The 22,101-nt window shown below is 43.0% G+C and overlaps 1 protein-coding gene and 1 long non-coding RNA gene across 4 annotated transcripts in view; one reads left to right on the top strand and one right to left on the bottom strand.

The window, feature by feature from the left end:
* The window catches only part of LOC139562253 (protein O-GlcNAcase-like), a 31,248-nt gene extending 23,025 nt beyond the window's left edge, over positions 1-8,223 (bottom strand). The window contains exons 1-7 of one of the 3 annotated variants that reach the window (XM_071379771.1): positions 7,538-8,223; positions 6,413-6,464; positions 6,116-6,213; positions 3,778-3,908; positions 1,293-1,464; positions 696-794; positions 277-561 (exon numbers count right to left, since the gene is read on the bottom strand). In XM_071379771.1, coding sequence (XP_071235872.1) covers positions 277-561; positions 696-794; positions 1,293-1,464; positions 3,778-3,908; positions 6,116-6,213; positions 6,413-6,464; positions 7,538-7,709 — 1,009 coding nt within the window. In that variant the 5' untranslated portion in view covers positions 7,710-8,223. Of the gene's footprint in view, positions 1-276; positions 562-695; positions 795-1,292; positions 1,465-3,777; positions 3,909-6,115; positions 6,214-6,412; positions 6,465-7,537 lie in introns of those variants that run through there. The other 2 variants (XM_071379772.1, XM_071379773.1) reach the window with 2 other exon arrangements.
* A 711-nt stretch (positions 8,224-8,934) lies between these two features.
* Positions 8,935-18,427, top strand: LOC139562254 (uncharacterized). The gene is made up of 3 exons (XR_011672333.1): positions 8,935-12,271; positions 12,479-12,742; positions 16,591-18,427. It is a non-coding gene; the product is annotated as an uncharacterized lncRNA (long non-coding RNA).
* Positions 18,428-22,101: the final 3,674 nt, after the last annotated feature.

Raw genomic sequence — 22,101 nt, 5'->3', positions numbered from 1 at the left:
TAAATTGGCAATAACACACCAGTTCAGGACAACAATAAATACCAACACACACAGCAGTCCTTGAGGACCAAAGCTGTACAACCCTGCTTTAAGACATTTGCCTTTTAGGTTAAATCTGGCAAATTGCAGAACATAATGTCGCTGAAAAAATACACCTAATAAAGTGAATAAATAAAGTCCATCCCAGTCAGACTAATTTCACTGTACACGAAAGTGCCAGAGCTGACAAATTAAGTTAATTGTGGGATTAAAACGAAAGTCTAAAATCAGACTTACTCATGGCGACATCCTTGCGCACTCCGTTCATGTTGGACTTGTACCAGGTGGCCAGGGTGTGGATGGCTACGAAGTTGGACTCGAACTCACAGTTGGGGTTGGTGAGAACCCCCTTTAGGCGGGGGATGAGCTCCGTGGAGCGCCCCTTGTACGGCCCCAGGAACAGACGCTTCTGGTCGTAGTCGTTGGCATGGATGTTGTCCCAGATTACCGGAGCTCTCTTCAGGATCTTAGAGACCTCCTCTATTGATTCCACTGTGATGTCTTTCGATACCACCTTAGGACCTGGAAACATAATTTCAGATATATCTAGGAGTCATAAAAGTGATTAAGTATGTTACAAGGTCTGTTAGTGTTTAAGGTTAATCTAATGAGTGCCAAAACATGTGTAATTTGAATTTGTTTCCGATCTACTGTACCTGTCCACAGCACTTCAATACCAGGCAGCAGCTTCTCTCCTACTGTGTGCAGGTAGGGCGACTGGGCAACATTGGGGTAGCAGAATGTTCCACAGTACTCTGGTTTCGTAAAAACACAAAGAAAAACATACATAGAATCTATATCTTCCGTCAACTATGAATCCGGACCAAATTTCAGTTACATACATAAATACAGGGCAAGTCGATACACAGATACAGGTTATCCAGGGTCGTGTTCAGTCGGCACGAAACCGAAGAAGCCATCCCGAAAAGGAGGGAAACCGGGAGATACTATATAAACTAAGAAATGCTTGTTTTTGTTTTCGATTGCAAAACATGTGTATGTATGTATGTATGTATGTATGTATGTATGTATGTATGTGTGTATGTATGTATGTGTGTATGTATGTATGTGTGTATGTGTGTATGTATGTATGTGTGTATGTATGTGTGTATGTATGTGTGTATGTGTGTATGTATGTGTGTATGTGTGTATGTGTGTGTGTATGTGTGTATGTGTGTATGTATGTATGTATGTATGTATGTATGTATGTATGTATGTATGTATGTATGTATGTATGTATGTATGTATGTTACCTGTGGGGCAGAAGAGAAAGGTCTCAGGCTCTCCCAGGTACTGAAAGATCTCGTTGGTGATGGACACCTGGGCATGGGCGAAGGAGCTGAACACTTCCTTGTCGGCGGGGCACATGTTGTGGTCAATGTCGTCAAACAGTAAGGCAAATGACTTGCAGCCAAAGTGAGTCACCTGAGCGAGAGTATTAATTATGAGACGATGTGTTAAGACTCCGGTAAATGAGTAAGTGCAGACAGTCAAGGATGTAGGGGTCATAGAATTAGGAATTAGAATGGACATGAACCGTATGATGATATAAAGGTCAGCCATTTTGGTTAAGGAGTGGGTCAATCATGGTTTGCCAGTGCTGTGATAAGATAGTGTAAAATAATGAATGTATTTGCACTGTATGTTTGTTAGCTAGCTAGCCAGTCAGTTCTAGAGAAAAAAAATCCCCCAAAAATTCAAATTAACTGCCAATATGCTAACATTCCACTCAAACAAATCAAAAACTGGACGAAATCAGTTGATGATAGGACTTTTACAAGTTGTAAATTTGCAACAAGTACTGACATTGTATCATATAAAAAGCACTCACACGCTTTCCAAGAAAACACAAATGTAGACATTTATGATCGGTTTACATACACTGCTCAAAAAAATAAAGGGAACACTTAAACAACACAATGTAACTCCAAGTCAATCACACTTCTGTGAAATCAAACTGTCCACTTAGGAAGCAACACTGATTGACAATAAATTTCACATGCTGTTGTGCAAATGGAATAGACAAAAGGTGGAAATTATAGGCAATTAGCAAGACACCCCCAAAAAAGGAGTGATTCTGCAGGTGGTGACCACAGACCACTTCTCAATTCCTATGCTTCCTGGCTGATGTTTTGGTCACTTTTGAATGCTGGCGGTGCTCTCACTCTAGTGGTAGCATGAGACGGAGTCTACAACCCACACAAGTGGCTCAGGTAGTGCAGTTCATCCAGGATGGCACATCAATGCGAGCTGTGGCAAAAAGGTTTGCTGTGTCTGTCAGCGTAGTGTCCAGAGCATGGAGGCGCTACCAGGAGACAGGCCAGTACATCAGGAGACGTGGAGGAGGCCGTAGGAGGGCAACAACCCAGCAGCAGGACCGCTACCTCCGCCTTTGTGCAAGGAGGTGCACTGCCAGAGCCCTGCAAAATGACCTCCAGCAGGCCACAAATGTGCATACAGGCTCCTAACCAACTTTTCTATTTTGTTAGTTTTTCCCACATTGTTTGTAACTTATTTTGTACATAAAGTTGCTGAGTCCTACGCGAAGGATATACTGCTTTCCGGAGACCAGGCCCAAAACCCAATCATTAGCGGGAAGAAAATGCGGAGATACAGAGGGAGAAGGTCGGGGTGCCTTGTTAGGATTCGTAGGCGAGTGAGTAAATCGCCATTACCTTCGGTTCTATTGGCCAACGTGCAATCACTGGAAAACAACCTCAATGATCTATAGTCGTGACTATCCAACAAACGGGACATTAAAAATTAAAAACTGTAAGATCTTATGTTTCACCGAGTCATGGCTGAACGACCACACAGATATTATAGAACTGGCTAGGTTTCACAAGGCCGCGGACCAGACGGATTACCAGGGAGTGTACTCAGAACATGCGCAGACCAACTGGCAAGTGTCTTCACTGATATTTTCAACTGCTCCCTGACCGAGTCTGTAAACCTAGATGTTTCAAGCAGACCACCATAGTCCCTGTGCCCAAGAATGCGAAGGTAACCTGCCAGAATGATTACCGCCCAGCAGCACTCACGTCGGTAGCCATGAAATGCTTGGGCTGGTCATGGCTCACATCAATACCATCATCCCAGAAACCCTAGACCCACTCCAATTCGCATACCGCCCCAACAGATCCACAGATGATGCAATCTCAATCACACTCCACTCTCAATCACACTCCACACAAAAAAAACACCTATGTGAGAATGCTGTTCATTGACCACAGCTCAGCATTCAACACCATAGCACCCACAAAGCTCATCACTAAGCTAAGGACCCTGGGACTAAACACCTCCCTCTGCAACTGGATCCTGGACTTCCTGACGGGCCGCCCCCAGGTGGTAAGGGTAGGCAACAACACATCTGCCACGCTTAGTCCCCTCCTGCACTCCCTGCTCACCCACAACTCCGTGGCTCTACAACCCTTCATTCCAATTTAAACTGGTTAGAATTTCTCCCTGACCAATATGGCTGGAATTGTCATCCCTTTCTGGAACTTGGAAGGTTTATAACATAGTCTACCATATTCAATTACTAGAGGGGCTACGTGCTCAGTCAAGGATGTAAGACTATAGGCCTATGTGCTTGACCGTGATGAAAGATGATCGTCATTAGCAAGACAGTTCTCCTCCAACCCAATCCTAACATCTCAATCAGCACATTAGCAGTGGTTTTAGTGCATTGTCTGAAAGGGAAGGAGGGATGCATTTTTAAAAACAGGTTTGTGTTACCTGGTCGAGTTTCCTTTTGAGTGTGGACACTTCTTTCTGGTTGGAGAAGGTGATGTCGAGGCCCGGGGAGATGGCATAGATGAACTCAATCCCATACTCCTTTGCAGCACTGATCAGGGTAATCAGCTGTTCTATGAGAGAGAGATGCATTAGTTGTTATAGATACTATTTCACAACAATGTATTTTTTTATTTTACTATTCAATGTGCCACTCACTCGCACACACTTTGTATTGATGTGAAATATGTGAGACAGTTTGTTTATATATATATTTAAAATATGTTATGAATTGCTAAAGGGATGCTCAGACCTATAAATGTAAAACTGAAATGCTCTGAGAACGTTCAAGGAGGCAACTTAATTCCCTTTGAAAAAAATTAAAGGGAAGACTGCAGAATTAGGTTACTGTTAAAAACATTCTGATTTGTTTCATCCAACTAAAAGTCCCAAAATGACATAACATTACATTTGTATTTTGGGAGAAATATTTGAATCTGAATTTGACCGAAGTCGTGATGGAAAGCGTTCGGAAAAGTGACGTCTAGAGAAGAACAAACGAGTGAATATCAGCAGGGGTGAAGCCATTGTCCACATAAGACAGTGAAGACCAACATCATACCTAGTCCTCCAGTTGTTTTAGAAAAATATATTTTGCCACTATGAATAAAACCAACTTATCATATCCTGTGTTTTTCTTAATTCTGTATCAGCAAAAAAATAATATATATATATATATAATGATAAATATACACACACACAAGTTGTAAAAAAAATATTATTTTACTATGTTCTACATTGTACTATGAAATAACACATACACATCCTGTAGTAACCAAAAGTGTTAAACAATACTTAGGGTCATTGTCCTGCTGGAAGGTGAACCTCCATCCCAGTCTCAAATCTCTGGAAGACAAACAGGTTTCCCTCAAGAATTTCCCTGTATTTAGCTCCATCCATCATTCCTTCAATTCTGACCAGTTTCCCAGTCCCTGCCGATGAAAAACATCCGCACAGCATGATGCTGCTACCACCATGCTTCCCTGTGGGGGTGGTATTCTCGGGGTGATGAGAGGTGTTGGGTTTGCGCCAGACATAGCGTTTCCTTGATGGCCAAAAAGCTACATTTTAGTCTCATCTGACCAGAGTACCTTCTTCCATATGTTTGGGGAGTCTCCCACATGCCTTTTGGCGAACACCAAACATGTTCGCTTATTCGTCTTTAAGCAATGTTTTTTTCTGGCCACTCTTCCGTGAAGCCCATTTCAGTGGAGTGTACGGCTTAAAGTGGTCCTATGGACAGATACTGCAATCTCCACTGTGGAGCTTTGCAGCTCCTTCAGGGTTTTCTTTGGTCTCTTTGTTGCCGGTCTGATTAATGCCCTCCTTGCCTGGTCAGTGAGTTTTGGTGGGCGGCCCTCTCTTGGCATCCGCCAAACCCAGATTAGCCCATCGGACTGCCAAATGGTGAAGCGTGATTCATCAATCCAGAGAACATGTTTCCACTGCTCCAGAGTCCAATGGCGGCGAGCTTTACACCCCTCCAGCCTACGCTTAGCATTGCGCTTGGTGATCTTAGGCTTGTGTGCGGCTGCTCGGCCATGAAAACCCATTTCATGAAGCTCCCGAACAGTTCTTGTGCTGATGTTGCTTCCAGAGGCAGCTTGGAACGCGGTAGTGTGTGTTGCAACCAAGGACAGACAATTTTTACATCCTAAGCACTTTTGCACTTGGCGGTCCCTTTCTTGTGTGGCCTACCATTTTGCGGCCGAGCCTTAGACGTTTCCACTTCAGAATAACAGCACTTACAGTTGACCGGGGCAGCTTTAGCAGGGCAGAAATTTGACAAACTGACTTGTTAGAAAGGTGGCATCCTATGACGGTGCCACATTGAAAGTCACTGAGCTCTTCAGTAAGGCCATTCTACTGCTAATGTTTGTCAATGGAGATTGCATGGCCGTGCACTCGATTTTGTACAGGTGTGGCTTAAATAGCCGAATCCACATACTTTTGTATACTGTATATAGGCCAATGAAGATCAGGCAGTTCAGAAAAAATAAAGATGTACTTGAAATAAACAATGAGATTAATTCGATTGGTATTTGACCATTAATCTCTACAAAACGTGTAGTATTCTGTTGGAATTGTTGTTGTAGCTAGCTTATTCCATCCCAAAACCCCACGCAAGATCCCTTTAATGCTGATGCATTTCAGAGTAAGCTCATTCATCAGAAAATAAATCTATCGCAACAAGCACAAACAGCAACACCTGTGCACTTTTTTATGTAGGTATATGTGACAGGAATCATTTCAACCCATGGCCATGATGAGACAAGCTCACCTGCTTCTTCTACTGAGTACATCTCTCTCCAGAACATCCTGTGCTTGTAGTCATCTTTAGGAGCGTAGAGGTATGTGTTCAAGCCCCATTTCTGCTGTCTGGGGAACCCAACACATATTGTGATTAACACAGGCTTTGTGTGACACGGTTTGCTTTGTTTATCACAGAACATATTGACAACGTTCATTGAAAACATTTCCAATGACATTGAAAATTACTGTACATTCACTGATTCCATTATGATAGAGCACTAGTCAACACCATATGCCAGCCTGCTGTACACAACCATTATATTACCTCCTGAACAGCTCTTTCCTTTGTTCCATTGTCCATGGCCGGCCGTAGAAGCCTGTTGAAAAAAAAGTCAAACAGTCAGTTTTAACACACATAGCAAACATTTCAGGTCTGCAGACATCCACCCCCATCTATTACCCTGGCTTTGTAGGTTCAGCTGCCACGCGTTTGCCATGAAGACAGTGCCGTTGGTCCTTTTGGCGGTAGGAATGTGAGACAATATATCCACAGGAAAGTATTATAACATCATCTTTTCAAAGCGCTGGTAATGCGTTCACCTGAAGCATGCGCAGAACCATGTAAACACGTGCACGAGCTCAGCAAGTATTTGTATCTAGTGCACATGATTCAGGTGATAGAAATCTGAACTAACTACTGGCGCTTTGAAAAGTTTACAATTATATACTCAACAAATATATAAATGCAACATGTAAAGTGTTGGTCCCATGTTTTATGTGCTGAAAAAAAAAATCCCAGAAATGTTCTATATGCACAAAAAAGGTGTCTCAAATTACATGATCAAATTTGTTTACATCCCTGTAAGTGAGCATTTATCCTTTGCCAAGATAATCCATCAACCAGACAGGTGTGGCGTATGAAGAAGCTGATTAAACAACATGATTACTACACAGGTGGGGACAACAAAAGGCCACTCTAAAGTGTGCTGTTTTGTCACAACACAATGCCACAGACGTCTCAAGTTTTATGGGAGTGTGCCATTGACATGCTTGTGAGAGGAGACTTTCCTGATTCAAACGCTCATTTCTGCCCCACATAGAATTCAATGAGGGTTACCAGGCAAGGGTGCTAACGTTACATCAAGCTTTTTCAGAATCCATTTAACTATGCTGATCGGATTAAACATAACGACATCCATAATTCCTACAGACGGGTCATCGAACTTGAACAATTGTTAATAGTACAATACAGAGTTAATGACACGTCCTGAATAATCACAATTATTCTCTAAAACGTATCAAGCTCAGCTGTAAAAGTAATGGTTAGCTGGCTAGCAAATGAGTATGCCACTCATTTGACTAGTCTGCAAATCCTGTATGCATCAAAAACAAAGACAGTAACTATAACAAAACAACGTAATTTATCAATAACGTTATATGTTCTGCTCACCCTCCACGACTCCACTGATGAATTTCCTGCGGCCCGACAGCTCCACCTCTATGTTTATCGGTTCTTCCACGAGGCCAGATGCTTCGGAACCAGCCTTTGATGGCCCCGAACATGGGCTCGCTTCAGTCTCCGCTTGAGACGTATCCACCACCGGTGTGTCTTTCTGAACCATTTCTACAGACGGTCTGTTCTCGTAGCTAGCACCAGACAGGGTTGAGAGGAAGAAAAAAAATGAACAAGAGGGGAATCTGATCTGAAACTCCGGTGATAGCGAGGAATTGGAGGATATGCTCACAGGCCGCAGAACACAACAAATATTGTTCGACTTGTCCGTCCAAATTAGATTCACGCAAACAAGTTTCTAGTAAAACGAAACGACAGCTAGATGTTAGCTAGCTTCAGTTACCAATCTGTCAAAATATGAATAGGTAACGTTAGCTTGCCCGTTGGCTAACGTTGCTAGCAATGCTGCCTTCCGCTGTGCAAAAATACTTAATTTAGAATAATATTATGTCATATTGCATATTTGTTGACATACTTGTGCGCAACAAAAAAAATACATTTACGATTAATAAAGTATATATTTGTTCCTGTGAATATCTCTACTAGTATTTTAGATTAGCACTAGTTTCCGCAGATTCTTCCTGTTTACACCGACTGCGCATGTTCAGGAGACTGGATCAAACTAGTCGCCACCAGACATTAGTGGCAAAACACTATTCGCCTTGATCACAACGTTTATCCAGAACTCAGATTGGAAGGCGTGGGCTTACTTGAGAGATATTGTTGTAATAAATATATAAGACAAATTCTTCATTCACAAAACTAACTTACACCGAGAGGAAAGTTTTTCTGGAACATGCTTATTCCTGACATTGTCTGGAAAAATGCATGGTTAAGGCCTTACAAATACTGTATACCAAACAAAGTTAAGGAAGTGCACTTCAAAATGTAACATAAAATATATCCATGTAATTCTATGATTTCCAAAAATTGTGGCTATTGATGATATCTGCGTTTTCTGTGAAAAAGGTGAGAATCTGTCTCACTTGTTCTTTGAATGTAAATTTGTGTCAGAATTTTGGGAAAACCTTGCAAAGTACTTATTTACCATTGTGAACACTGCCTATATTTTTTACATAAAATATATATGTTACTATTGCAATGATAACAAAACCACTGAAATGATTGTTCATTTTTTTATTCTTGTTGCCAAATACTTTATACACAAACAAAGATTCCAAAATTCTATACCAAAATTACAAATTTTTCTGATTGAATTTAATTATCTTATTAAAACATTAACCCTAGTGAATAACAACAACAATAACATCTTCATGAATCATTATAATAAGATATTTTCAGAGTGAATATAATTGCACTTAAATTGTTTCTTTTTTTTTTTTTTTTTTTTGATATTTTTTGTATGTTTGAGTATTGTTAATACCTGTGTTTGGTTTGCTAGACATGTTTGATGTAGCAATGTAAGTTGATTTTTGTATTATTATTATTTAAAAAATAATAAAAATAAACTATTCGCCTTGGAACGTCAGTGATCGCCGCGAGTTACATGCAATTTGTGTTTCTATTTCCGGCAACATTCGCGCGACGCTAGCTCATGCTAGTGGCGGGAGGCGAATTGTGGTACTTTTAGTTGAGAGCTTGATAATTTGACTGACAGAACGGCACGAAATACTAAAATCGATCAACATAATGCATATGTTCAGTACGAGGCTGTCACAATAATTGGAGGCAGTTTTCACAACAAACAATGTTTTGAACACCAACCTCTACGACGTCGATCTGAATGTACCTGTGGTAGGCTGGACACATTACATTTTTAACAATGTTTTTGTTCTGATAAAAAATAGTTAATTGCATCCGCCGTGGAGCCCAGTTTCATAATATTACCATATGTCCCAGCTGCCTGCCATAGTCTTGAAGGCATTTTTCACCCTGCCAGCTCCTATTAGTTATATTGAGCACCGTGGCACCAACTCGCCTTTCCGAACGTTCTATTCCCAGTTTACTGTTCCACGTCACAATGCCTGCTTTGTTATTGTTGGCAATGAAGACCTGCCCGCGTTGTTTATATTCTTCTTCTTTTTTTTTATTTAAATGTAACCTTTATTTAACCAGGTAGGCTAGTTGAGAACCAGTTCTCATTTACAGCTGCGACCTGGCCAAGATAAAGCGAAGCAGTTCGACACATACAACAACACAGAGTTACACATGGAATAAACAAACATGCAGTCAATAATACAGTAGAAAAAGGTATATATACAGTGTGTGCAAATGAGGTAAGATAAGGGAGGTAAGGCAATAAAATAGGCCATAGTGGCAAGGTAATTACGATATAGCAATTAAACACTGGAGTTATAGATGTGCAGAAGATGAATGTGCAAGTAGAGATACTGGGGTGCAAAGGAGCTAAATAAATAAATACAGTATGGGGATGAGGCTGGATGGGCTATGTACAGATGGGCTATGTACAGGTGCAATGATCTGTGAGCTGCTCTGACAGCTGGTGCTTGAAGTTAGTGAGGGAGATAAGAGTCTCCAGCTTCAGCGATTTTTGCAGTTCATTCCAGTCATTGGCAGCAGAGAGCTGGAAGGAAAGGCGGCCAAAGGAGGAATTGGCAGTGAAATATACCTGCTGGAGTGCGTGCTGCGGGTGCGTGCTGCTATGGTGACCAGTGAACTGAGATAAGGCAGGGCTTTACCTAGCAGAGACTTGTAGATGACCTGGAGCCAGTGGGTTTGGCGACGAGTATGAAGCGAGGGCCAGCAAACGAGAGCGTACAGGTCGCATTGGTGGGTAGTATGTGGGGCTTTGGTGACAAAATGGATGGCACTGTGATAGACTGCATCCAATTTGTTGAGTAGAGTGTTGGAGGCTATTTTGTAAATTACATCGCCGAAGTCGAGGATGGGTAGGATAGTCAGTTTTACGAGGGTATGTTTGACAGCATGAGTGAAGGATGCTTTGTTGCGAAATAGGAAGCCGATTCTAGATTTAATTTTGGATTGGAGATGCTTAATGTGGGTCTGGAAGGAGAGTTTACAGTCTAACCAGACACCTAGGTATTTGTAGTTGTCCAAATATTCTAGGTCAGAACCGTCCAGAGTAGTGATGTTGGACCGGCGGGCAGGTGCGGGCAGCGATCGGTTGAAGAGCATGCATTTAGTTTTATTTGCATTTAAGAGCAGTTGGAGGCCAAGGAAGGATAGTTGTATGGCATTGAAGCTTGTCTGGAGGTTAGTTAGCACAGTGTCCAAAGAAGGGCCAGAAGTATACAGAATGGTGTCATCTGCATAGAGGTGGATCAGAGACTCACCAGCAGCAAGATCATTGATGTATACAGAGAAGAGAGTCGGTCCAAGAATTGAACCCTGTGGCACCCCCATAGAGACTGCCAGAGGCCCGGACAACAGGCCCTCCGATTTGACACACTGAACTCTATCAGAGAAGTAGTTGGTGAACCAGGCGAGGCAATCATTTGAGAAACCAAGGCTATCGAGTCTGCCGATGAAAATGTGATGATTGACAGAGTCGAAAGCCTTGGCCAAGTCAATGAATACGGCTGCACAGTATTGTCTCTTATCGATGGCGGTTATGATATCGTTTAGGACCTTGAGCGTGACTGAGGCGCACCCATGACCAGCTCGGAAGCCAGATTGCATAGCGGAGAAGGTACGGTGGGATTCGAAATGGTCGTGATCTGTTTGTTAACTTGGCTTTCGAAGACCTTAGAAAGGCAGGGTAGGATAGATATAGGTCTGTAGTAGTCTGGGTCTAGAGTGTCTCCCCCTTTGAAGAGGGGGATGACCGTGGCAGCTTTCCAATCTTTGGGGATCTCAGACGATACGAGAGGTTGAACAGGCTAGTAATAGGGGTTGTTACAATTTCGGCAGATAATTTTAGAAAGAGAGGGTCCAGATTGTCTAGCCCAGCTGATTTGTAGGGGTCCAGATTTTGCAGCTCTTTCAGAACATCAGCTATCTGGATTTGGGTGAAGGAGAAATGGGGGAGGCATGGGCGAGTTGCCGTGCAAACAAAAAATTACTCATGGAACTCTGAGGTCGTCCCATTGTTTACTATAGGGAAATATTGGTATGTCTGTCTATTTCGACAAATATCTCGCAATTTGTATATTTCGATTTTTTCAAGTCGGGCACCATTTTAATCATGAGAATCTCCTCTTTCTAATTATGTAAGGCTGGGCACTGTAGACCATAAATAGTCAGAAGTTGCCATTTTTTCCCCTACTTCCTCGTTATGCAGACAAAAGCACACTTGGCACCATCGAGCTGCGGATGTCTACTTTCTACACAAGTTGTTATTTTTCAGTTCCGTCATAAGAACATATTGTAGTGGTAAAATAAAAAGGGATCCATTTTTTGGTGTCATTTAGGCGAAATTGAATTCAAAGCGTCACTCTAGTCAAAACGTATCTTAGCCAACGTTCTTTTGCGATTTTCAGCCTTGGGTGAATGTTGACTCGTTCTGTTGTCCAGCCCACGCTGGACTTGTATCCACCTCCTAAAGAGACAGTCTTTGCGGCTCTGGCTCAAAGCGCTGAACCTAAAGAAACCATCAAAACGTCCCTTTGTGTGCTCCTACCGCTTTTTTGACAAAAAGCCTACAGTGGAGCATCCTTACCCAGAAAAATGGCTGGCTACGATGCTCCACTCGTGAAGAAGCGTTGGTCAGGCAGTCATCATCAGTGACAGGTATGCCACACACTTTAGCGGTTTTCCTGCTCTCATTTTGTGTCTCCCTCTTCTATCTAAGCACACTCTCATAATAGCACAATTTATTTCCTCTACAACTCAATATACTTAATTCATGTGATTATTAAATATTATTAGGAGCGTTCATACAGTATGGTGTTTTATTGTACGTTTTTTATTATTAATTGTCCATTGATTTCTTAACAGATGACACAACAGGCTCAAGTGTACACCAAATTGAAATGGGGATTGGCCTTTATAGAAAGAAGGAATGGATATGCCTTCAGAGAAGGATGCCCAAACCCAATGGGAAGACCCATCTCTAAGTGATCACAACTACAGCTCAGGTGATCATGTAAAGCCCACTACCTGTGAGGCAGAGACAGTGCCCAGCAGCACCTCTCTACAAAACCCTGCTGAGGAACAAGGCTGTCACGCCCATGTGTAGAGACGGACCGAGGCGCAGCAGAGGTTAAGTTCCACATCTTTATTTCTAAGTGAAACTTAAGCAAAGCAAAACAATAAAGTCTAAACGAAATGACAATGGAGTGCTAACATGCAACTACACATAAACAATATCCCACAAACACAGGTGGGAAAAATAACGACTTAAATATGATCCCCAATTAGATACGATTACCAGCTGCCTCTAATTGGGAATCATACAAAACACCAACATAGAAAAAGAAACTAGAACACAACATAGACATAGAAATACTAGATCACCCTCTATTCACACCCTGACCTACTATACCATAGAGAAACAATGGCTCTCTATGGTCAGGGCATGACAGAAGCACTCTGTTGACAATTCCAGCCTTCACAAAAAGAGGCGCACACCTGTCAGAGGAGGACACCACATGTACAAGACGGATAGCTAACGTGAGGGTTCATGTGAAACGCTTAATTCAAAGGCTCAAACGGTTTAGAATCATCTCACAGACAGTGCCAATCAACCTCTCATCTAAAATGGACAAAATACTTTGAATCTGTGCTGCCCTGTGTAACCTGTGTGGTGATATCATTCATGAAGATGCTGAATGAACTGAGCAGTCAAATGCCATTCACAGGGTCGATTTCCCAATATGAATTAAAGTTGTGTCAAAAGTTACGTAAAATACATTTAAATTAATTCTATAACAACTTAACTTAATTTGTTTTACATACTCATTAATATTAATAAAAAACAAAACCATCAGTGTCCATCAGTGTGGATGACGGATCACCACCTCAAGCTGAACCTCGGCAAGACGGAGCTGCTCTTCCTCCCGGGGAAGGACTGCCCGTTCCATGATCTCGCCATCACGGTTGACAACTCCATTGTGTCCTCCTCCCAGAGTGCTAAGAACCTTGGCGTGATCCTGGACAACACCCTGTCGTTCTCAACTAACATCAAGGCGGTGACCCGTTCCTGTAGGTTCATGCTCTACAACATTCGCAGAGTATGACCCTGCCTCACGCAGGAAGCGGCGCAGGTCCTAATCCAGGCACTTGTCATCTCCCGTCTGGATTACTGCAACTCACTGTTGGCTGGGCTCCCTGCCTGTGCCATTAAACCCCTACAACTCATCCAGAACGCCGCAGCCCGTCTGGTGTTCAACTTTCCCAAGTTCTCTCACGTCACCCCGCTCCTCCGCTCTCTCCACTGGCTTCCAGTTGAAGCTCGCATCCGCTACAAGACCATGGTGCTTGCCTACGGAGCTGTGAGGGGAACGGCACCTCCGTACCTTCAGGCTCTGATCAGGCCCTACACCCAAACAAGGGCACTGCGTTCATCCACCTCTGGCCTGCTCGCCTCCCTACCTCTGAGGAAGTACAGTTCCCGCTCAGCCCAGTCAAAACTGTTCGCTGCTCTGGCACCCCAATGGTGGAACAAACTCCCTCACGACGCCAGGTCAGCGGAGTCAATCACCACCTTCCGGAGACACCTGAAACCCCACCTCTTTAAGGAATACCTAGGATAGGATAAAGTAATCCTTCTAACCCCCCCCCTTAAAAGAGTTAGATGCACTATTGTAAAGTGGTTGTTCCACTGGATATCATAAGGTGAATGCACCAATTTGTAAGTCGCTCTGGATAAGAGCGTCTGCTAAATGACTTAAATGTAAATGTAAGTCAAAGCTTTTTAATTGAAAAACAATTTGTCAATAGTAACTGCAAACAGGAAAGACATCTGACTACATACTTCTACAGAGCTGCATATATTTGTCACTTAGTGACAATCTGCCTGCCTGATGCTCCTCAACAATAAATGTCAGCATGTGTGTTGAGTAGAATGCCTTCAACCTCAGGACAGCCTCTGCACAGAACTGTGCATCATAGGGAACAGGGATGACAACTTGCTGGGATGGAGTCCAGATGAGCATCTTACTTTCTCTCAGTCCTGTGCAAAACATACCAATTTTCACCTGCATGTAGTAGCCACGTGGCCCATGTGGTTGCAGTTGGGGTGTGCCCTCCACCACCTTCACATCACAGGCTTTCCCATTGAAGACATCATCCAGAGAATCACAGCCCTTCCCCATGACAGGACACTTGATCTCCAACAGCTCCTTGGAGTTCAGCACTCCATCAGGGTTTGCTGATAGCCGTGGCTCTCCAACACTGACAACAGTGCCTCTGTGGTCCACAGAGTATCCACAGTCTTCCAGCCACTGGGAGGCCAACAGCTCATTATCTTCAAATACATTAAAATGGTTCAGTCACAAATAAATATTCCTTTCAGTCTAATTTTACCTAGGAAGCTATTGGCTGTGATTTTATTGCTGGTTCAGCATTAACACACTTATAGAGCAGACACCCCAAAGTCAGATTCAGGTGTCTCAGGCTCCTATTCAATTATTCCTGTGAGTGGGAGGCAGGGGTGGACATTCTGGATGCTTTTCTGCATTTTGGTCACTGGCCTTATGGTGTGTGAAGTCAATGCTGTTTAACCGGTTTGGCTCATGGTTCCTCCGTGTCCCTGAATTCCATTGTCGCTGCTCATCTGTGCAGGCTATGCCAGTTAGCCCACTGGACACGGCATTCTGCACATGTGATAGAATGTTTGTTACAAAAAAAGACATTCAGAGAAAATCTCATTATTAACAATTGTGTGACTGAGGACTATGTGATCAACTTAATCAAAACACATGCAAGTTTCATCATAAACTTACCTTGCTATTGTTCCCAATGAGATGAGACCACTTATACTTACCATACTTTAGGCATTACCCCCCAACCGCAAGGATATTTTACAAACCTTATTTCACCCAGAAAAACAATAACACTAAAGACACTAATAACACAAAAAAATACATGATTGACAGATTGTGTCAATCTGATTGACAGATTGTGTCAGAGCAAAAACCAAGCCATGAGGTAGAAGGAATTGTCCGTAGATCTCCGACACAGGACTGTGGAAGGGTACGAAAGCATTTCTGCAGCATTGAAGGTCCCCAAGAACACAGTGGCCTCCATCGTTCTTAAATGGAAGAAGTTTAGAACCACCAAGACACTTCCTAGAGCTGGCCGCCCAGCCAGACTGTGCAATCGAGGGAGAAGGGCCTTGGTCCTTCTTCCTCTGTGGCGATGGGAGAACATTCCAGAAGGACAACCATCTCTGCAGCACTCATGGTAGAGTGACCAGACGGAAGCCACTCCTCAGTAAAAGGCATGAAAGCCCGCTTTGAGTTTGCCAAAATGCACGTAAAGGACTCTCAGACCATGAGAAACAAAATTCTCTGACGAAACCAAGATTGAACTCTTTGGCCTGCATGCCAAGCTTCACGTCTGGAGGAAACCTGGCACCATCCCTACGGTGAAGCATGGTGGTGACGGCGTCATGCTGTGGGGATGTTTTTCAGCGGCAGGGACTGGGAGACTAGGCAGGATCGAGAGAAAGAAGAATGGAGCAAAGTACAGAGATCCTTGAAGAAAACCTGCTCCAAAGCACTCAGGACCTCAGACTGGGGTGAAGGTTCAACTTTCAACAGGACAACAACCCGAAACACACAGCTAAGACAACACAGGAGTGGCTTCGGGACAGGTTTCTGAATGTCCTTGAGTGGCCCAGCCAGAGGCCGGATTTGAAATATGATATATGCGTTGATGTAATGATAGAATAGGATAGGATGAACTTCAAGGGGGAAATTGTCTTAGACACACATTATGTACTGCTGCATACCAAATAGACACTGTACATTACATAATCAATTGTATGGGGTGGATTTAATGTGATGATCATGTGCCTGTTGCTGCAATTTTCTCATCTGGATATTATTAGTTGTGTGCTTAAAGTTGTATCCAATTGAAAAACATTCTTTTTACATTCTTTTCAGGATGCAACAAGATGGACTGCTACCCTCAATTTCAGAGGATAACTTCCCAGGTGGCAGAACAAAACAATTCTCTGTTAAAAAGAACGAAAGGCCAGCTGTCATATATGAACAGGGAGAACTCCATGACACATCATCAACTGTTCCTGTGGCATAAATCCTGCGAAATTATAAAATAAAAAATAAATAAAACGTACTCAGTAAGTGTAGCTACATTTGATTGTAGCAATGTGAATGCCCTACCCACGTCAGGATTTCCCTGCACACGATCTACTTACTTTCCTTTTTTAATTTTTTTTGTTTTTTAATTAATACATTTTTATTTCTTGTGTGCTTGGGGGCATTGTCTTGCTGGAAGATCCACTTTTGACCAAGTTTCCATCTTTCTTTCAATGCCTAACCCACTGCTGGTGTGCGTGGCCAAAGACGTCTATTTTGTCTCGTGACCGTAGCACCTGGTTACAATCCAAGTGCCAATGCCATTTAGCAAGCTCCAGGCGTGTACATTTATTGGTTACTTGCAATAAAAGCTTTTTTCTGACAACCCTTCCAAAAAACCTGGCATTGCCATGGGGGTGGCGTCTAATTGTAGATTAAGAGACTTGGTGTCCCCAAGATGCGACCAAGTTCTGTAATTGTCCTTGGACTTTTTCTTGCCTCCAGAACCATCTTCCTCACTGTGCGTGGGGACTTGATCCACATGCATCAAGGGTGCCAATATTATTGTATTAATAAAACAATATGTTCATAATACAATACTGTATTATGAACGGTGTCTAATGGGTTGATTTTAGGTCCTGTACTTTTTACTGTATATATAAACAATATTATTGTCATTGCAAAAAACTGTAACATGCAGGTGACACTGTTGTGTATGCTATTGCTCCCACGGTTGACAAGGCTCTTTCGGAGTTTCAATCGGCCTTTATTGCCTTGCAAAAAGCCTTTGTTGAACTGAAATTGGTACTTAATGCAGGTTAAACCAAGTACAAAAATGTATCTGATGATTTATGCATATGTACATTGGAAGCATGTTGAGGAGTTCATTAAGAAATGAATAATTAAAATGGGCTTCTTTTATAGGAATAAGTCATGCCGCTCGTTAAATAGCAGAAAACAAATAACTCAGTCGACATTCATCCCGGCATTAAACTATGACAATATCATCTATATCCCTCAAACTCAAACCTGGACCTCAAAGCCAGTTCCAATGATTTAGACCTGGGATACCAGGTGTGTGCAATTAATTATCAGGTAGAACAGAAAAGCAGGGTATGAGTCGAGAACCCCTGGTCTATGTGTATGCAGCTGCCATAGTATGAAACTCATTAGATGCAGACGATAAGGTTAAGTACACAAAAGTAGGCCGGCCCTCTCTTAAATCTCGTAGATCAATGGTTTATAAAACCCTGTTGTGCCAACTTTCGCCATACCACAGACATACAAGTCACCAGACCTGTATGTCGCTCAAAGGAATGGTTCATTTTATAGTTTCCGGTTGATCAGTACAGAAATAGGTAAATCTGCATTCAGTTTTTTTTGCACCGTGTATGGAATGATCTCAGAGCTCTCTGCACCTTGATGCTCTGGTGTCTCTAGGGCAGTTCATGTCGTTATTGAGGTGACTCCTTGTTTAAATAAAGGTTCAATACAATTGTATGGTGGCGTTCATCTCTTTTGCAGGCAGTCTTGTTTATTTTCATTGATATATTTATTTTGAGGGTATCCTGTAGTTTTGCTGTTGATGTATTTTCCTTTTTGAAGTAGCTTTTGTTTGAGTCGTTTCTAAGAAAAATACAAATATATATTTGATATTAAATTGAATACATGAATGATCACCGAACCTGTCTGAATTCCATTCATTATCTGAACCTAATTATACAATGGTCGATGTGCTATAATGCTATAATAGTGGATGTATTGTTTTAATTTATTAAAAAGCATTGAGTATCTTTTGCCAGTATCCAGCCGTTTATAAAGAATTGTATCATATTTATAAAAGTGCTGTAATTCATATAGGTTGACCTTTGATCAGTGGGACAGGCGATTTCCAGTGCAAATTGGTCAGTTACAATACATTCGCCAATGGCTTTCAGCACCCTAGGAAAATACTACAAGTCATATGAGCTTAAAAAGTGTTGATTAACAACCTAAGATGTTGAGGTAATTGGCATTAACTTCTTCGGGGTAGGGGGCAGCATTTTCACTTTTGGATAAATAGCGTGCCCAATTTCAACTTCCTTCTACTCATCCCCAGAATATAAGATATGCATATTATTAGTAGGTAGATTTGGATAGAAAACACTCTGAAGTTTCTAAAACGGTTTGAATCATGTCTGTGAGCATAACAGAACTTATGTAGCAGGCAAAACCCCGAGGACAAACCATTCAGAATTTATATTTTTTGGAGGTCACTGTCTTTTTAATGAGTTTTCATTGGGACACCAGATTTCTAAAGGGACTTGTTTGCAGTTCCTACCGCTTCCACTGGATGTCACCAGTCTTTAGAAATTGGTTGAGGTTATTCCTTTGTGTAATGAAGAAGTACGGCCATCGTAAAGGAGGGTCACTTGAAGTAAATAGTTTGAGAGAGGCACATTACCAAAAAAGTTGCGTCAGTTTGTTTTCTTTTTGTATTGAACACAGATCATCCCGTCTTCAAATTGATCGATTATTAACGTTTAAAAATACCTAACGTTGTATTACAAAAGTAGTTTGAAATGTTTTGGTAAAGTTTACATGTAACTTTTTATATATTTTGTAGTGACGTTGCGCAAGTTGGAAGCTGTGTTTTTCTGGATGAAACGCGCCAAATAAATTGACATTTTGGATATATATCGACGGAATTAATCGAACAAAAGGACCATTTGTTATGTTTATGGGACATATTGGAGTGCCAACAAAAGAATTTCGTCAAAGGTAAGGCATGAATTATATTTTTATTTCTGTGTTTTGTGTCATGCCTGCAGTGTCGAAATATGCTACTCTCTTTGTTTACTGTTGTGCTATCATCAGATAATAGCATCTTATGCTTTCGCTGAAAAGCCTTTTGAAATCTGACATGTTGGCTGGATTCACAACGAGTGTAGCTTTAATTTGGTATCTTACATGTGTGATTTAATGAAAGTTTGATTTTTATATCATTTTATTTGAATATGGCGCTCTGTATTTTCCCTGGCTACCCCAGAGAGGTTAAAGAGTCTGACTGTCATGCCTACTCCCGCTCCCCCTCGCCAGTGCTCGACGTCGCCGGTCTACTAACGCTGGTCCTGGAACCATCATTACGCACACCTGATCCCCATCATTACACACACTTGGACCTCATCATCATCTTGATTACTTTCCCTTTATTTAGCCCTCAGTAGCCTCAGTCATCAGGCAGGACTGGTTTTGTCTCGTTCAGCACCCGAGTCGTCCTAGCGAGCCAGATCCCCAGCCCACCGAGCAGCCGGCCAGGGAGGCGATGACTGACAGTCCCTCCCGGGACACCATCCAAATGCCGTGGCTTCCTACTCCAGTGCTCCCTTTATTTCACCCATCAGACAACAGCCCCCACCACTGAGAGGTCCAAGGTTGCCACGGTCATTTCCCTGCTGACCAGGCGGGCGTTGGAGTGGGCTACAGCCATCTGGGAAAGAGGAGAGGAAGAGCTGGGTTCCTACGAGAGGTTCATGGCTCTGTTCAAGGTGGTCTTCGACCATCCACCGGAGAGCATAGAGGGAGGTGAGCGACTATTCCAACTCCGGCAGGGTGCCCAGACCGTTGCTGAGTGCGCCCTCACCTTCCGAACCATGGCAGCCACCAGCGGATGGAATGAACCGGCGCTCTGCACCTTATTCCGTAGAGGACTGCGCGAGTAGGTACAGACAGTGTTGGCGTGCGGGATGACCACCTTTCCTTGGACGCACTCATCACGATGGCTATCCGTCTGGATAACCTTCTTCTGGAGTGCCGGCACCTCCTTCGCCCGTCCTGGGCAGAGCCTGAAACCATAGAGGTAGGGACCACACACCACTCCTCAGCAGAGCGGGAGACAGCTGGGGCTCTGTTCCTATTGCGGCCAGGAGGGGTACCAGCTTCAGCGGTGCCCGGTGCGTCACAACCCGGGGTCCACTGGGGCAGAGGGGCGGCCCAGTGAGTATTCCATCATCATGGTTTTCCGCCAAACCCTTCCTGGTTTTTATTTCACTGGCTGGCCCTTGCCTCCTCCCTGAACATCACCTAGTACCCGCTCTCCTTTCCCAGTCCAAACCCTGGATAACTGACCATTGGGATCAGGCACAATCACGTACAACACAGCACCACTCACCCTCACCGTGGGACACATGCACCAAGAAAGCCTTTCCTTCCTCATCATCATGGTAAAGTGTAATTCCTTACACCAGAGAGCGTGTTTGCACTGCTCCAGAGATTTGTGTATATTTGTAAATAACCGCTGGTGTACGAAATCTAATAGTCAGGAAGTCTCGAGGTTTTGCTCACCTGAGGTAGAGTATCTCATGATAAGCTGTAGGCTACACTATTTACCAAGAGTTTTCATCTATATTCTTCGTAGCTGTCTAATTACCACCAGAAACCGATGCTGGCACTAAGACCACACTCAATGAACTGAATACGGCCATAAGCAAACAGGAAAACGCTCATTCAGAGGTGGCGCTCCGAGTGGCCAGGGGCTTTAATGCAGGGAAACTTCAATAAGCTTTACCTAATTTCTACCAGCATGTTAAATGTGCAACCAGAGGAAAAAAACTCAAGACCACCTTAACTCCACACACAGAGACGCGTACAAAGCTCTCCCTCGCCCTCCATTTGGCAAATCTGACCATAATTCTATCCTCATTATTCCTAACTAAACTAAAGCAGGAAGCACAAGTGACTTGGTCAATAAAGAAGTGGTCAGATGATGCAGATGCAAAGCTACAGGACTGTTTTGCTATCAAAGACAGGAATATGTTCCGGGATTCTTCCAATGGCATTGAGGAGTATCCCACATCAGTCACTGGCTTCATCAATAAGTGCATTGATGACGTCGTCCCCACAGTGACTGTACGTACATACCCCAACCAGAAGCCATGGATTACAGGCAACATCCGCACTAAGCTAAAGGGTAGAGCTGCTGCTTTCAAGGAGCGGGACACAAACCCGGAAGCTTATAAGAAATCCCGCTATGCCTTCCGACAAACCATCAAACTGGCAAAGAGTCTATACAGGACTTAGATTGAATCGTACTACACCAGCTCTGATGCTCGTCGGATGTGGAGGGCATGCAAACTATTACAGACTACAAAGGGAAGCAAAGCCGCAAGCTGCCCAGTGACACGAGCCTACCAAACGAGCTAAATTACTTCTATGCTCGCTTCGAGGCAAGCAACACCGAAGCATGCATGAGAGCATCAGCTGTTCCGGACAACTGTGTGATCATGCTCTCCGTAGCCGATGTGAGTAAGACCTTTATTAAACAGGTCAACATTCACAAGGCCGCAGGGCCAGACGGATTACCAGGACATGTACTCC

The sequence above is a fragment of the Salvelinus alpinus genome, chromosome 32 (genome assembly GCF_045679555.1).
Source record: "Salvelinus alpinus chromosome 32, SLU_Salpinus.1, whole genome shotgun sequence".
Lineage (NCBI taxonomy): Eukaryota > Metazoa > Chordata > Actinopteri > Salmoniformes > Salmonidae > Salvelinus > Salvelinus alpinus.
The sequence above is the reverse complement of the archived record's forward strand: the minus strand, read 5'-3'. Positions and strand labels throughout refer to the sequence as shown.